Raw genomic sequence first — 17,916 nt, 5'->3', positions numbered from 1 at the left:
TTTCCTTGTTTATTCAAATAGTAACCAACTGCTGATTTAGAAGAAGAAAAAACAGTGTAAACATGGAAAAACACTATGAACTGTGACAACTTTCCAGTTGTTATGAGCTTCATTTATTTGCTAGTGTAAGTTCTTGGATTGTCACATTATATGTAGCATATAGTATGTTTGCAAATACTTCTATCAGTCCTTTCTTAAAAAAGGAGAGAAATCAAAGATATTTTAGTGATATTATTGAATAGCCATAACTATATTTAGATAATAAATTTAATCTTTCATTGTCTTACAATTCCGATCTGAACTTCTCACTAGTTTGACTTGCTTTTGTCTTTGAATGTTTGTGCAACACATGCTTGCTGTCTCTTGCAATTTGTTCTGTGCTATTTATTAAAAGCTGTCAGTGGTGGACTGCACTGCTGGGAAATGTTTTCAAATCTTGGTGCATTTGTCAGGTTACTGGCAGCTGATTTTGTGCTGAAGAGATTAAGGTTGTTTCCCTACCTTGGGTTTGGTTTGAAATTCTTCTGGATCCAATTCTATTCCATAAAGTTTTCTGTCTCTGAAATAAAAGGCTTAAATTCCAGCTGTTCTACTCATTGTGATGCGTGATGTGTATTATGTCCCAATTTGTTTAATATTGCAGTGATCACAGAACAGTTGCTATTAATGTTCAGTCATTCTTGGAACTGTTTGAGATCAGTAACTATGGACAAATACTGTGTGCAGATGATAACATCCTATTTAGTGCTGATTTGGAACATAATCGCTTTTCTCTGAAGATTCTTTTTTATGTTTTCAGGCATTATCTGTACGTTAGCCATGTCCTTAATGAGATACATCTGTCAACTTCTAGCAATGCTTCATGTCTTGAAATATTCCTCTGAACTCTAAAGAACTCTTATGCATTTACTCCAGTATGAATTTGCTTTCTAGTTTCTTTGAAAGGGTGGCAAATACGCTCTTTCTTGTGGGCAGAAATATGATGAAAACAATCTTTGCTTTTGATTCTGCTCATAAAAATCATTCTCACTTTGGGATGTTTTTATGCAACTTGCTTGATTGTGGGTTGTTTTCTTTTAAGGTCTGCCAAGGTGTGCAGGTTAAAATGGATTCTCATTCTTTAGTTAGAACTCATTCATCAAATCACTGTCATCTTGTTTTAGTATTAGGACATGCTTGTTCTAATATTGGCATTTGGCACTAAGAAGTATTTTCAGTTGAAGGGTGGATCTCCTATTTCCTGGTGCTAGACAGTCTTTTCACTGTGGAGAGAATAAGGTTAAGTACTTGTCCCAAATCATACGAGTGTAGTTCTTTATTACTGCATCCTCTTTATGGCAGAGATTTTATATAATGGAAGAAGTTTTGTAAGCCAAAACTTGTATTTTTGTTTTTTGAATTAGTCATTATCAAAGTGGTGCTGAGCTGCAGCCTTGATTTCTGTAATCTCAGAGATGTCTGGCAGGTCTTTATTTACTCCTCCTGAAGCTTGGGGTTTTCACAAAATCTATAGGACTTAATGCCTCTCAGGTTAGCTGGTCTTCAAGTGTTTCCTTCTTCAAATGCAGCTCTAGTTGTGTAGCCTGGAGGCTGAGTCCTGCCTGCAGTGTGGCATTGTCACACCTGCTGCTTTGGTGGGGAAGTGGGAAAGAACAGTTTGGGCAATATGCCCAAATGGCCTTGAAAAGAATAATCTGGAGCAGGTATCTGGCTGACCACATCATTAAGTAGTGTGCTTTGCCTAGGTCTTTGTGCTTTATCATGGTAGGATGGATTTGGAAAGGAGTAAATAGAGAAATGGAGTGTTTGCCACAAAAGCAGTGTTAGATTAATGTGTTTGGTTTGTTGTTACTTTTAAAATCTTTCTTTTTTTTTTGACTTGCTAAGTGTTTTGATAAAAGGAAAGCTTTGTGTGGAATCAGTAACAATTCTCTAGATACTTTCCAAAGTCATGTACCCTATATGGTGTCTTTCTGTTTTCTGAGGTTCAACTCTTAACATTTTCTTAATATTTTCCAGTGAACTTGAAGATGATTTGCTTGGAGAGGATTTGATTGCTGGCAAAAAGGTAAGGGATGTACATTAAGGGAGTTATTAAGCATATTGAAATGTGAACTTTGTTCATCTCTATTTATTTGATGTGGCTTTTTATGTATCATACGGTTGCATCCTCAAAGACAGCTGTGTTGCTCGGGTATCTGAGATCTGCTGTTTTAGCAGAGCAATCTGTCCCCATTTCTTTTAGTGAAATGCCTCCAAGTAGGATGGTTTTTGATAAATTTCTTAGATTTTTTTGGCTATCAAAAATATTAGCAGTTAATGGCAACTGGATATATATCTCTTAGTTGCAGTTTTCTTTCCTAGTGCTCAGCAGTGTGTGTAGGTATGAGCTTGTGTGATGGAGTAATGCTAGGTTTCTTGGGAAGTTTTCTGTGAGCTATGCAATGTAAACTTGCTTCTACTTACTTCTATCTCAATACTTTTAGGTAAGTCTACCATTGTGTAATCTTTCTGCCCTCATTACTTCAAGAGGATGGGAATAATGTGGCTAAGCAAAGCTGTGGTTCTCTCTTCCTGTTGTGTAATTATTTGAACAAAATAAATGGGGAATATATGTATGAAGAAAGTGAAAGTATGGTGGTCAAATAAAGAGTTGAGGGAAGTCACAATATTTTCTATATTTTTAATTCACTTGAAAGCAAAATACATTGTGTCAATGTTCTTAATATCATTACATAATTTCCTCTGGCCTCCTAAGTATTTCTGCCCTTTATAAAGAGGTGCAGCTTGGTGTTCTTTCTCGAGTTACTTGATGCATCAGGGTCACAAGGCAGTAAATAAGTGCACTAATACTAACATTTCTCTTATCCTTTCAAGTGAGTTATCATATTTGGCTATGTTTGGGAATACCTCAGTGAAAATCTAGGTAGCTGGGCAAATCTGAGTAAGGCTGTCAAATATTTATTTACATATTAGTTGTCATATGTAGTATTGTTTTTTCTTGAATAAGGTAATTTCATTAGAGATATGGTCTCAGTCTGGAATATGTTCCTCATTTAAAAAATACTGCCAGTCTTTAGAAGTTTAGGTAGTTTCTGTACTTAAGCGTTGTATACTTCTTATATTAATGACTGACTTTTTCTGAAATCTAGAATCAATCAGACTTGTCGGATGAAGAGCTAAATGATGACCTCCTGCAAAGTGACAATGAAGAGGAACAAGAATTTCGGTATATCTTTTCTAAAACCTGTGTTCTGGATAACTATTAAGCTATATGCACAACCATTATATGCAAATTGTTAATGACTGCCACTGGTGATAATGAAACAAAATAAATCTAAACTTAAATTGTCACTTATTTGAAATATACTTTTGCTTCTTAGTTAACTACTTAATGGTCTATTATTATATAGTGTGTTGAGTAGCATTGTTAGCAAATGAATAAAATGATGTTTAGTTTATTTGAATTGGATAAAATTAACATAATCAAAATTTATTAAAAAACAAAAAACCTTGAAGAAATTACATCTCCTGTGCTGTTTAGGACTCTTTGTAAGTACTTGCAGAACTCGTGTTCTATGCTTTCTTTCTGTTGCAGTAGACTTTCTCTCCTGGCAAGTCCTTTTGCTGCCATTCTGCTTTTAAAAAACATGTCTTCTTCCTGAATACCTGGAGGAGGGGAGCTCCATAGTTTATAAAGCTTGAACCATGGCTTAAATATTTGCGTAGAGTACACAGCAGGAAATTTGTATGAGGTTTGTAGGTATAAGCAAGAATGTCGTTCTGGGGGAGCTTGAGGAGCCTGCCGTGTGAATGCAGTGTGTTGATTCAGATCTAGCACTTAAATTATGTGTATCACAAATCAAAATGGCAATCTTAATAGTATTGTGAAAATTTTGGTTCAAGTAAGCTTGTTCAATTATCTTTAAACCAGTAAGAGGTAGAGGAGTGTCTTTAGCTTTCTTTATTTGAGTAAAGGGGAGGGACTGTGGGGACAACCTTCCACAGAATCACTCAGAGTTTTGGAGGTGCTGCCTCCTTTTTATCCTTATTTCTCTCTTTCTCCCCTTGTATGTGATCCTACTGTGTACCATAACATTGCATGTGCAATTAAGTCTTAACTTTATGAAGCCCAAGGTGGAGTGGTTAATATTATTTAGCCTATTAAGCTTGTACAGTAAGTCCAAGGTTCCTAAGTTCAAGTTGTCAATTGATTGCTGTTGCTTCTCCTGATTTCCGCTGGTTCTTTTTCCTGATGAGCCTTATTTGGGGAGAGTTCACAAAATAAGTACAGCTATCAAGCAGGAAGTAATTTGCCAACCTTTGCACAACCAGTTTACAAGGATATCTTGTTAGCAAACCTCTTTTGTCTCAATAGCTCTGAGCTGGACTGAAAGGTATTGGAAGATGCCCGTAATGTGGAAGTAATGCAGTACTGCTGCTGTTTTTAATGACCTCTGTCCTTCGGATGCTGTTCTTGATGTGTCATGCAGTGCTGTTCTGAAGGATTATATTTGTGTTGCTCTGAGATCTCCTTTCTGTCTTTGGCTTGGATTAGAATGTGGGGATGCCTCCCTGTGTTGGTGATAGTGAGGTAAAATATCTCTGACCATTCATCTCTATACTGGCTGCTCTTCCTCCTTGTGGGAGTGGTCTGTCCCGTTCAACATGGGAAATCTTTGCTGTTTCTGCTCTGTATTTCTTCCTTGTGAGCTAATGGGCAGCAGGGATAGCTATGTGACTTAGTGCTGAGAAAGTATTTGAAGTGTGGTAGTGGAAGCAGGTTTCTGTAGAAAATTCTTGCATTTTTAGCAGCTTTATTGCCAGGATATGAAAGCTTTGGTCCACTCCTTTCTCTTTGTTACCACTGAAATCTATGCCTCTATAGTTGAGAGGATAATGATAATCCTGCATAATGTCTTGGTTATTGTGTTAAATCTCCTTCATCTGATAGATGCAAATTGCTCAAAGCTGCCTTGATTTTGTGCCTTCAAACTTATGAAAATGGTTGATAATAGGAATGTAATTTAAAAAGCAACAACAAAAAGCAACCTTTATTTTCCTTGTACCCAGAACCTCTAAATCAAAAAGCTTTTTGTCCCTGCTTTTATAACTAGTCCGTTGTTAATGAGTCATTCTTTTCTGTGTTAATGACAAACAGTGTCAAACAGTACATTTTGAGTTTGGCTTTTCTTCCAGATAATCATCTTAATGTTTTATTTTGCTTCTATTCATTGTATATACCAGTGCTGTGACTAATTTAGAATAAGTCTTAGGCATTTAGAAGACATGCATATATGTTTGTAATTTTGACAGTATGTATTATATTAGTGTGGTAAATCTGTCAAAAAACAAATTCAGTGTAATTAAGAATGAACAATATTAATGCATACAGTTTTCAAATCATTTACTGGTTTATTTTGACAGATTGGGAAAACGGATACAATTATAGTAACTTTTTGAATTTTTTGTTATTATTGGCATTAAAATTAAATCCAGCCTGCTTTGGTTACTGAGCAGGACTTTTGCCAGTTTGACCTGTTAAACCGTCTGGCTGGTTTGATTCCCCTGGTCAAATAGCCTGCAGCTAGTGATAAGCTGCAGTACAGTATGCATTGTGAGAGCATGGCATAGAGTCAAATAGTGTGTGAGGAGCAATTTTATTCATAGACTTACAAAATATGTATTTGTTGGCTTTATTTTACTCAGTCTTTGTGTGTACACTTGACTGCTTTATACTTCAGCCTTTTAATCTTTTTCCCCTATACTGTAGTTCTCAAGGTGTCACAGTTAGCCTCAATGCTACGTCTGGCATGTTTACATCGTATGAACTCTCTGAGAACATCAGTGATCCATCAGTCGAACATGAGTCTGGGTACAACCAAGGAGAAGATGAAATTGGTTATGACAAATCTGAAGCACCTGAAGTGTATGCTTCAGAGTATTCAGAGGAAGGACATTACGAAGGCAACGATCCTGAACTGACAGAAGACCAAATAGAATATGGGGAAGAGCCTGGAGAAGATGATGAAGTGCTAGACCTTGAAATCAATGAACCCCTGGATGAATTTCCAGTGAGTTTCTTTCTATTGTATCTTCAAAGATAACGTTGCTTCACGTGCATAGGGTTTCAGACTGATTTGAAATCTGTTTACCTCCCTAGGGAGGAGGGGAAATTAGACCTATTATCACTGTCTGCCAGTTTCTTTATCTAGGCTGTGACAAAGTTTGTGTTGACAGCTTGTTTGGCGGTAGGTAATGCTCCTTTGTCATGCTGGAAGGCAGTTGAGAATCGTGACCTTGAGGATTGTATCCTTAAGGAAGAAAACAGCTTTGTGTGGTGGAGATACACTGCCAATTGTTAGAAGTACTTAATGCAAAAGCTTTTATCCAAGCTTTAGGCAAGATCTGATAAAGTCTTTCGAAGGTGAAAAGATTATTGACCTGCTAAAGACATCTTTAAGGTGCTAATATCCTAAAGTGATTGATGTCCTGCTTGTTCATCCTTTTTGTAACTGAGAACTGTCTAAACCTGAATGAAGAGATTGGAGGTTAGTTCAGAAAATGTCACCTGCATAATTTGGTATAGTTAAACAGTATATTAGAGAACAAGAGCTGGTTTTAATTGCTAGATAAATGATATAATCTTAATTAGCACTGTATGTGATCAGTGAGATGTCTTGGAACATCAACGAACTTCCTCAGAGGACGTTTTTGTTCTCCTTTATTGACAAGATTTATACAGAGTTGCTGAGAATTGTACAGAATGCAACTCATTCATTTGTAAATGATCGGTCTTCTAAGAACGCTTGTTTTTGTTGGACTGAAGTCTGGTGTTAATATGTGCTGTAGGTGCATATTTCTTCTGGAAAGAAATTACTGCAGTTCTTGCTTCGCGAATTTATAATCAAAGGATGTAGAAGAACAGAAGCAGATGGCAGCTTTATGAGATGACGTTATCGGAAACAGTGAAAACATTTTGGTTACATGTATTTTTTTTATAATATTGAAATTGCCATCTAGTTAAAAGCCTGGTAATTGTAGCTCCTATGATCTGTCATTTATAGTTGAGAATTCTGATAGATTCGGTTATCTTCCAGTTCTGGTAACAATAACAATACATTCAGAGCCTATTTGTTGGTGGATTTGTGTTTCTGTAAAGTTGGCTTATGTCTTCACAGTTTCTTGCATTGTTGTTTTAGGATGAAGATTACATGCAGTCATACAATGAACAAGCAATGGAAGAACAAGAAGAGTATACAGCTGAAGAAGAGCTGGAAGAATCCCAGACAATGGCAAATGAATCAGAAGAGGTATGTTATGAATTTAATGGAAAACCAAATTGAGTTGTTTCAAAATTTGAATAGATAATATTGCTGGGTAAGAACTAATGCATCTTTGCCAGTGTGGAATTATTGATGGCATTACTCTTTATATAAAGAGATGAACTGTGATAGCATCTAACCCGATAGCATTGGTACCCACCATACTAAGTGCCCCTTGGGCTCAGACTTGTAGGAGAGTTCAAAGTGTTTGTATTTAATCTTAGGTTCAGCATTAGAAATTTTGGAAATCCTTTTGGGTAGAACAGTAATGGTGCATTGTGTTTAGACTGTTTAAAATCTCTAGTAGCAGTAGTGCATCGCTTTCCAGATAGATGATTTCCTGCTGTTGAGAGTGATGGTGGAGCTCTCAGTTATCACATTTTGAGGATGACTATAAATGAACCTTCTGTATATTGGAAAGGCAAAAGATGAAATTCTTGTTTGGAAAGAAGTTGTATTGGGGCAGACGTTTCTGTGAACTTTAGCAGTTCTGTGCTTAGGAAAGATGTGAGTTCCTTCATTTGCAAGGAGGAAGCATGTGCCAAAAACTAACAATTCAAGTATATGTTACAGCCTGAAACAATGATATCATACTTGTTACTAATTTGCCTTCCACACCAAATGCTTGCTGCAGAGGGATTTTTTTTCTTTTCCCCACTAGGAATCTGGTTTCATATTACTTTTATCCAGTTCTTAATTAAATAGGATTGAGTGTAATACCTGCTGAGAAGCGTAGTCAAGAGTGTGTGCCCTCTATGGAGACTGAGCTCATCAGAAAATTAATTCCTCAAAGACACAGCAGCATTCTTCTCTAAGATTCTAACAAATGGGTGTGCTGTGATGCTCACTGGTTGCATGAAACATTAAATTGCATTCTTTGATAGAAGAATGTGACATCCTTAATCAAATATAACTTAAAATATCATTTATTTCCTACGTATTAAACTTATCCTTTTTTAAAAAAAAGACCAAAAACTGCAACACTTCAAGAACTACTTTTTGTCCGTTCACTGGAAAAACAGTTCTCTGTGGTGTTCTAAAAGCAGTCTGCACTTGTGGTATCTGCAGTTATGTGCTCTGTGAGACGGTGAGAGCACTGCATGTCATATAAAATCAAGTACGGATCTTCTGTCAGACTTACTTCTTAAAGGAAGCACGGCTTTGTATTTAAGAGTATAGAGAATATTTATTACAGAACTCTTGATTAGCTTAAATTTTTCTAGTTCAGAATTCAATTGTTTTCATTCAAAAGGCAACATTAACGCATTTTTAATTGACTTAATTAATAGAAATTGTTCTATGTGGAATGCAAATTTTCTGTCTGCATCTTTATGCACTTGATCTATTTACTGGTTTTATTTTCACACCTTGCAGATTGCTACAACTTTTTCCAAGATAGTGCTATTATTTTATTTCTTTTCCATTCCAGATGTGTTTTGTTTACATGTAGGCTACCAATTGGATTCTCCCCAAGAGCGTACCTCAAGGAGATAGAGGCAGAGTATGCATTTCTGCATATGATACAGACACATGCCTTTAACTGCAAATATTTGTATTATTTGAATGTTATGTAATGTACACTCCTCACTCAATCTCATAACATTCATGGTCTAGAGAAAATCTGACTGGCTGAAGGATTGAAACTCGACAGGGGGGGAAACTGGTGAAACAGAAGTGAGAGACCTGTTGGAGCGGCACTGGAGTGGGAAGGAGAGGCAGGCTAGAACTGCTTTGAGGCATACTTTTCTCACTTGGTTTTTTACTTGCATTGTTGTGTAGAACTTGGGTTTTGAAATACAGTAACACTCTGTGGAGCTTCCTTGGAAACTGTAGCAGTGCTTCAGAAAATGATTCTTTCTTCACTAAATACAAAGACTTGCTGCCTAGGTGTTTCAGCAGCAAATAGCTGTACTAAAACTGTCAGTTACATGAGTTACTGCATCCCAAATATTTTCAGAGTGATATCCCTAATTATTTCTACAAAATATTCATTAAAAATGAATTAGAATTTATAATTCTGTTGTCACTTCACAGGAAATTAGTTCCAATACTGAAGTCAGTGATGGAGCTTTCTCAATGTGTATGTTTAAATGATGTCTTGGCTTATGCTTACAAAAATTATTTAGACTTAGAAGGAAAATATTTCAAAAAAGAAATGCTGCATAATTGTTTTCTTTTGATAAAATAGAGACTTAAAAATAAGAGGGGGAAAAAGAAAGCCAACATTTGTGTTTGTTGGGAGAGCGTTCATTCTCTGCTTAGCTAGAACTCTTATGTTATACTTTTGCTCGAGTTTAAAGGTGCTGCTTATCAGCCTGGAAGAAAATGATGAACAACTACAAGTCAGAACAGTCAAATTTGTAAATATTTTTCAAAAAACATTTAGAAATTCAGAGACTTGTTTTATAGTCCCATTTTCTATCTGTAGGTGTCCTTGGAATTAGTGTAATACCCTCTTAACTGCTCTGTTGTTTCTTGATCCCTTAGGATTGAGCAATTGCTCAGTCCTCAGTGTTAGCAGATAAGCAGGGGTTACCAGAGGCCGGCAAATTCATGAAAGATCAGAAATGAAAAGAATCTTTCTTGTGGAAGAAACGTGGCTTAGTCTTTACAATGCTTACCTGGTTTGTACCTCTTGGCATTATGGCAGAAAGGTCTCCAGAACTCTTGCCAGTCCCATGTTTAGGATCCTGAACTAAGATCAGTACTGAGCCTGCTGACTAGTGTTTTCTGCTGCTTTTCTTGGGCTTCCTAAGTCTGTTATCAGTTTTGCAGCTGCCTGGCAAGCTGTTGGTGCAGGAACACTCCTTGCTCTGGAGCAGGCCATAAGCCAGCATGGAGAGTTCTGGGCAGTGCCTGGGATTTAAGGCATAGTTATCTAATGAGGATGGTAGGGGGAAGGTCAATATACATATATATATATATATATACATACATATATATACATTTTTTTTCCCTAACAATGAAAAATCAGCAAAACAAAGCTCTTTTGGGACTTAGCACAAAATGTTAAGCTCCTTTTGAGCAGCGTTGCTAAGAAGCCTTGGCTGGCCAGTCCAGTCAGGTGATGTCGAGTGGCTGTTCATGTGTGTAGAGAGGTTCACCATTAGTTAGTATTAAATAGAATCCTCTAAGTACTATTACCTGTTAATTCTGTGCCTGTTCTTGATTTCATTGCTGAAAAGTAGCATCTATTTATATGCTGTGATATTGGGAAAGCAACAAATTGCAGTGGTAGGGTGTGCATTCCCACACAGCTCAGATAGCCTTTCCTGCTACTATATGTAGAGAACATATGGTTGACTGTCTGACATGTTCATGTCTCCATCGCAGCTAAATAATCCCTCAGTAATAGGTATAGTCAGACTTGGACATCAGTCAGCATTCTCAAGCCTTGCCTGCTTTTTCATCAGCTCCTTTCATTGTTATTATTCTTTTATTTGATGGATAACACTTATATGGGTGTTATTTGTTAATAGGCTGCCTGAGCATTATACTGATGAAAAATGTGAGTTAGACCCAAAAGACCACAGAATTGCTATCACGTGAGTGAGAATAATGGAGTGTCATGGTTTTGCATGCAGGTCTAGAAAAGTTGGAGAAATGTTTTTTCTTTTTTCCAGAGTGATGTTTTTGTTTTCTCTGGATGAATAAATAGTGAAAGGCAGCAACCTTAGGTATTTTCTCTAGATGTCATGAAAGGATTTCAAGATTTCTCAGGACACTGCAGGCCATGTTAACCATTCTGGGCCTGATTCTTTAGTCCAAACTATGCACAGAGCTCATACATGAAATTACATGATTGAATCCTGACTTTAATGGAAAAAAAAGTAGAACCCCAACAGAGCATTTAAGAGGCATGAGCAGCAGAAATTGATCTGCCTTGTTTTTGTGTTCTGAAGTAGAGCAAGAGGCTCAGCACAATGAGAGCTTGTCCCACGAAGGAACCATCCCATGACTTCCTGATCCTGAAGGAAAACAAGCATTGGAACAGTAAAATTAAGGCTTTCAAGAGATTTCAGAGTGTAGATTTGATGGAGGAATTGTGTTGTGCTTTTCCTTCTTGGAAGTCTCTCCTTTGGAAGAAAATTTCTAGCTTTCTTCTTTTTCTTGTTTGTTTTTATTAAACTCTGCTAACATATTTTTTCCGTGTTAATGGGCCTCCTTTGTTGCACTGGTTTCTACTGCCTTTCCTCTGAGGTGCTCTGATTTTATGTAGATACATTAATCAGACCAGTTGTTCTCAGTTTGAGTTTTTGAGGCTTGAATTTCTTTCAGTCTTGAAGGACTTCCTTTGCCTGCCATCCTGTCTGTTGTTTCTAATTATATTATTTGATATGATAGCCCATGTGTAAAATAAATATCTCTAAAAGTATCTGGCTTAGAGCTTTTTGTAAACTTAGACTGTTTGGTTAGCTTTACCTTGAAGAATTTCTACAAAGTCAGGAAGTACAATGCTTGAATATGTGCTTACACTGGATAAACAACAATCTGAAATGAGATGAGATCAGTAAACCAATAAAACCCGGAAACTAAACATATGAGACCAAAGCTGGTGAAGCTTTGAGCTTGAGTTCTTACACTGTGCGGTCATGTACAAGTTGAAGATGTCTTACCAGGTCCTATCTTTTTTTGTTAATTTTTTCTAATATGAAACTGGGTGATGGAAATTGGCAATCTTTTGCCCTATTCTGCTATTAATTCCCTTTTTGATGTTTGACTTAGTATCTGTCTGCCTGACTGACACCTTTTGCCTTTTTCATATAAATTACTGTGCCAATGTGGTTAATTAGAAGATTAAACCATTTCTTGCGTGTTATGTTTCACTCACTTTTTAACTGTCTAAGGAACGTAAAAGTTGTGATGTATTTAGTGACTTCACAAAGAATTAAATTGCATGTGCAGTCTCTAAGAAATGAGCAAGTAGGCTTCTATGAAAAATAGCCAACTATAGTAACCAAATAATTTATGGAAAATCATATTACATTAGAACATTTTTAATTTTCAATTCCAAAATTAAATATAACTTGTGTAACATTCTAAGCATTAATTTTATCTTACCAGTGCAGGAAATGACGTTTATTTACATATTTTAATTTGAAAGTGAGAAATCCATTTTCAATTGGGACATTTTCATCTAAATAAATGTTCTCTGTTGCAGAGACAGTTGGCAAGTAAATGAGGACAAAAGAGCAGCATTCCAATATACAAATTTAGTATATTCAAATGTTATGCGATCATTTAATCCGTTCTCTTCCCCAGTGAATTAAATGTTGGAAATATTCAAGGAGTAAAAAAACTAAAGACAAATACAGTTCTACGTACATAGGGGAGTGAAGCTGAGAAATATGAGGTTATCTGTATTTTTCTCTGTTATGCAGTACTTGTCATCGTTAAGAAATTAATTTAATGAGTTAAAAAATGAGTGGTTGGGTTTCTTGAATCTGGTTGTGTCCCAGTATTGCATCTTAGTCAATTCAGTGGCAGAATATCTGTGTCCAATAGCAGTTAGCAATCTGATAGTGGTTCTTATTGGAGATTCCATATCCCTTACATCATTGCAGCATTGTATGTTTTAACAGTAGATATGACTATATAATTGATTACATGTCGTATTTCTGAGTTCTTTAATAGCTAATTTCTTGAAATTCATTGAGTTTTTTTGTAATGTATAGTGGCAAGAAGACTTTTAAAGGAAGCTTTTTCTTCTGAATCTCACTGATAGCAAGAAAGTAGATTTTCGGTTTGCATTATTGTCTGTATTTTGTGATTCAGACAGCTATTGAATCTCTGGAACTTCAAGAAGAAGCAAAAGAGGAATCTGATGAAGAGGAGGATGATGACGAAGAGTCTGGACGATTACGTTTCAAAACTGAACGGAAAGAAGGAACGATAATTAGACTGTCAGATGTGACAAGAGAAAGGAGAAACATTCCAGAAACTTTGGGTGAGATTCTGTGGCAGTGAACCATTTTGAAGAGCTATAATAAAAGAAACTTAAGAGGCTTTAGAGAACTTTTGACGACTATAGTGAAAGATAGAATGGCCTCCATCTTTTAACTAACTGTCCTCTATCCGAGTTGCCCAGAGTCACTTATAGTGTGTGTGTTGTGTCCGTCTCCTTAGTGGTAGTGTGTAAGCTTCCAGCATTTTGAATGCGAGCACAGTGTTTCTTTTTTGACGTTTTTGTGGTGTCCTCAAAAGCCTTTCTGTTCTCGAGTGGCAGCTGCCTGATCTCTGTTTTACTGCTTATTGTTGTGGAATACATTTGAAGGAATTCCTTGAGGAAGATTTTCACTTTATAAGACAGACTTTGTTACCTGTGTTCTGCTGTCAAATAGCTGTATGCTTACTTTTTTCCCCCACTCGTGTGGATATTGTGAACCTATTGCGTTCCCACTGCTGGATTGGCTTAGAGAAATAATAACTTATTGATCTCTGAATGTATTTTGAGTGCTAGAAAAATACAGAACCCCTGTCTTCTCTTTTCACGTTTGTGAATTTATCACTGTTCAGAAGAAGCAGTAGATAAGGAACTTTCATACATCTTCCCTGTTTCAAAGTAGAATAAAATCAGCTTATGTTTTTTGAGGCTTGCTGTAAGGGAGACTTCAGTATATGAGCTTAGAATTAGACTCGCTTCTGTGGGTAATTTAGGATGTAGCTCTGACTTAAAAGGAGAAGGTGATACGTATGCGGGTGAATCTATAAACATCTTGCTTCACCTATTTTTTGGACAAAATACAATCTTGCTGTTGTGAAATGGCTTCTATTCATACTAGTTCTGTGTGTTAATTTGTTTGTGAAGAGACCAAATGATTGATCACATAGTGGAAAGTTGTCCTCAAGAAATACTTCCTTGCTTGTGAGATTGTAGAGCAACTCTTTAGACACTGCTGGTTTAAAAATGAAACTTCATTGTAGAGCCTGATCTCCTTACTTTAAAATCTGAACGTAGTTGAGAAAACACTTACAGAGAAATTAACATTTCAGTTGAAGTTACAAACGTAATTTCCATCCTGTCACATTTTGGTGACCTTCTGTGACAGCTTGTCTCTATTGGAGTAGTGCATTCTTTCTTGCTGATTAAAGATGTCATTTGAAAGCATTTTATTACTAGGGATATTGAAATTAACCTTGACACTTAGAGACACTAGAAAAATAATTGCTGATTCACTGCATTAACTGCGTGCATGTGAGAGAACTGTACAGTCAAGATCAGAGTTAGCATGTGCTGGTCAAACCGTGTTAAAACAGAGTATTCTCTTAAATATAGCTGTAGTCTCTCCTAAATATTTACTTATCCAAGGTAAAGTAAGTAATTGCTTTGAAGAGTTTGAACAAAGAGATTGTAGAATGGCTAGGCTATTGATTTCTAGAGATGCTGAATCTTTTTTATTATTTTTTGGTGAGAAATACATAATATTTAGTGCATGTAATTGAACTCTTCACTGAGTTGGAACTGTCATTTTGCTGCTTACACATAAAGGAATATGGAGGGGAAAAAAAAGAAACATCACCAAACTAAAGTGTTAAAAACAAAAAGAAGAAACAAAACCCTGCACTTCTGCAGACTTGCTTGCAAACTGGTAACAGTTGTTATTGTTTGAGGAATTACTTTCCTCTGTGTTCTCATTAGTTTGTGTTCACTGTGCTAACTTACAGGTGAGATTTCAGGCAAGGAAGGAGGCTTGAAATAAGGGCTCTGTTTTTCTCAGCTTTTTTTCTGCCTGCTGTTTCCACCTCTGACAGCAATGGTGGATAAAGCGATTATCTTAGTTGCATCTAATGCTTCTGATTGCATTGTGTAAGAGGATAGTTATCTAAATTTTCCTCAGTAATCCATAATGTGCGCACATACTGTAAAAGTAAGAACAGCTGAGTGAGTGGGAATGTGCTGTTCTCAGTCTTTTGTGTCCTTTTGTCAATCCTTGATTTCAAAGACTGAGTTTACTTATAGAGATGTTTAAGGTGGTGGGTTAAGTAGCTTTGGCTATTACACTTGCAAGGAATATTAGCATCATATTAGTGTCTTCAGCTGACTTAAGTGTCATCTGAGCGCTGTCAGATGTGAAGTGCTTTTATTCTCATCTTCGTATTTGGCAGTATTAGCAAGTAGCTGTCTTATCCTGGAAACAGATCTCTGTGCTTCCTCTAAGAGGAGAATTTTTGTAAATGGAAAAGAAGTAATCTTGCTCTAATTGCCATTCATGTGAATTCAAGAGATGTTTGGTTTTGTTTCTTCTTTTGGTCAAGAGTGCATTTCTTGTAGAGTCACGGAATCATAGCCTGGATTGAAGAGGACCTCGAAGATAATCTAACTTCACCCCCTGTCCCCTTCCCTACTTCAGGCAGGTTCGCCAACTACTAGACCAGGCTGCCCAGAGCCACATCCAGCCTGGAAGACTGGATGTAGAGTAGTTTAATTTCTGCTGTTAAATGTAGAAGTGAAGGATCTCACTGGTGCATGGTGGAATGCTCAGCTGCATGCTTGGGTTTCAGTTTTTCCCTTTCAAATATGGATACCTCAAGAGTGGCACTCCTGGAGGTGTCACAGAGTTTGGTGACTCTATTGTAGACTTTATATATCCAAGTGTTCTGGTTAACTGGCCCTGTTGTTGCATAAATATCTTAATTTTACCAACACTGTTTCAGTTTTCAACAAGTCTTCATTGAGTACCACACGTTCTCCGGTGTTTGCCTGTGATGTGAGTTGGGTGGCTGTTATCAGTGTGTGTCAGACTTCAGCTGAATTTGAAGTGCGCTTTAAGTGGAACTTGTGAAGTACTGCTGGTTTTTCCAACCACATCAAATATGTATAAGTAGTCTCACAAAGTAAAAATGCACCTCACTGACAACAATGTCCTTCTTTGGAATATGCCAGCCTGCAGAACATTCTTTGGGTTGAATCTGTTTTTATGGAAGACTCAACATATCCTTGACACTAAAGCTGGTTGGGCTTTCATTGTGCTGCCTGGCATTTCTGCAGATAAGTGAGAGGAAAAAACAAAACTTTCTGTTCATGGTTATTTCAGTCACCTGCTGGTTTTTTGTGTGTGCAACAAACATAAATGTATGTGCTTTTTTCCTGTTGAAGGTGTCATTAGTGAAATATTAACATGCCACCTGGAAGAGATCATAGTGTGTGCAAATTCTGTTAGTTTTAGGGGTGTTTCTGTGGTTCTAGCATTGTGGGTTTTTTTTCCTGGTGATATTTTCCATGCTTTCTTCTTAAGGTTAATTTTTTTTTCCCCATCTCTTGTGTTGTTTGTTTTTTTTAACAGAACTTTCTGCAGAAGCCAAAGCAGCATTACTTGAATTTGAAGAAAGGGAAAGGCAGCTGAAACAGGGGCGGTACGGCTCAAGAAGAGGAGGGCGAAGAGGAGGCTCAATTATGTGCCATGGGATGGGAGATCAAAGGAGAGACAATGATAGGGGAAGAATGAAGGATCACAGACCTGCACTGCTGCCAAACACGCCATCAACAATGGTACCTTTTAATCCTTAGTATTCTTTGGACATGCTTTCAGGGAATGATGGAGAGAAGGCGCTCTAAATCATGTGCCTTTATGAAGGTGGAATGTATATTTTTCCAGCATATTCTTCTTACTCTTTTGGTGTGCTATTAGGCCAAACAAGCTTTGAATAATGTGGTGATTGTAAAAGCACGGGGTTAGTCCTGCTACCAGCCTTGAGGAATCTCAGTGCTTGTGGGTGAAGACCAGGTTTTGACTCAAATACAAACAGGCAAGGCAGTAGAGACCCTGATTGAGCATGGAGGAGTAAGATAATTCCTCTGAGATAGGTGCAATATGGGAACATGTTCAGTCCTGTGCTACGAATAACAACTTAGTAAAAATAAATATAAAATAACTCAGGGTTATTTGATTTTTATTTTTATTTTTTTTTTGGTCATGCTTTACAGTTTATAAAACTTGATCTGTATTTCCACAATTCTACTGTGGAGTCAAATAGTAACAAAATGATCACACCTAGGTAAATCAATTCCTTAGGATTTCAATCGAAATTTAACTTTGTTACTGTTATTGTTTTAGTTTGTGATGTAAAGTACGAGCAGAAGGTATTTTTTGCTTATACTTAGTATCACAGACTAGAAGATGTTACTATTTCCATCCAGAAAGTCGGTGTGTAGGATCCATGGGTATCCAAGACTTATTTTCTTTAGCTGTGTTATGGTGTACTGGAAACTGAATTGTAGAACAAACTCAGTGTATGCCTTTGCAGTATGAGGTCATTTGTGTTAAACAATGAGAACTTTTTCCAACAGCAGTAACTGTAGGTACTGTTCAGTAGCAGGACTTTGTGGATGGCTCAGTGGTTGAAAGCCCTGCCAGAGGAATGTTTTGCATTTTTAAAAGTGTGAAGATGGAATCATTTTTTCTGTACTGCTGCGGTCTTTGCTACTTATTCTGATCTTAAATGTTGTAAACATTTCTGTGCTAGTCGTAATATCTTCTGCATTCTTTGTAGCTTCCTTGCTTGACATACGTGACTGCTGGAAGAAACAGATGTGACATATCTTTGTTACTGAAGAGTTGTGTGCTTGACTCTTCTTGCATTATGATTTTAA

At 36.8% G+C, this 17,916-nt stretch overlaps 1 protein-coding gene across 5 annotated transcripts in view; it reads left to right on the top strand.

The window, feature by feature from the left end:
- The window catches only part of RBM33 (RNA binding motif protein 33), an 85,142-nt gene that overhangs the window by 11,988 nt on the left and 55,238 nt on the right, over positions 1 to 17,916 (top strand). For all 5 annotated transcript variants that reach the window (XM_072328042.1, XM_072328041.1, XM_072328040.1 and 2 more), the window contains exons 3-8: positions 2,020 to 2,068; positions 3,153 to 3,229; positions 5,774 to 6,074; positions 7,203 to 7,313; positions 13,101 to 13,272; positions 16,610 to 16,815. In XM_072328042.1, the coding sequence (XP_072184143.1) occupies positions 2,020 to 2,068; positions 3,153 to 3,229; positions 5,774 to 6,074; positions 7,203 to 7,313; positions 13,101 to 13,272; positions 16,610 to 16,815 (916 nt within the window). The remainder of the gene's footprint in view (positions 1 to 2,019; positions 2,069 to 3,152; positions 3,230 to 5,773; positions 6,075 to 7,202; positions 7,314 to 13,100; positions 13,273 to 16,609; positions 16,816 to 17,916) is intronic.

This window comes from Excalfactoria chinensis, chromosome 2 (assembly GCF_039878825.1).
Source record: "Excalfactoria chinensis isolate bCotChi1 chromosome 2, bCotChi1.hap2, whole genome shotgun sequence".
NCBI classification, from domain to species: domain Eukaryota; kingdom Metazoa; phylum Chordata; class Aves; order Galliformes; family Phasianidae; genus Excalfactoria; species Excalfactoria chinensis.
Note: the sequence above shows the minus strand (reverse complement) of the source record. Positions and strands in the feature narration are given on the sequence as shown.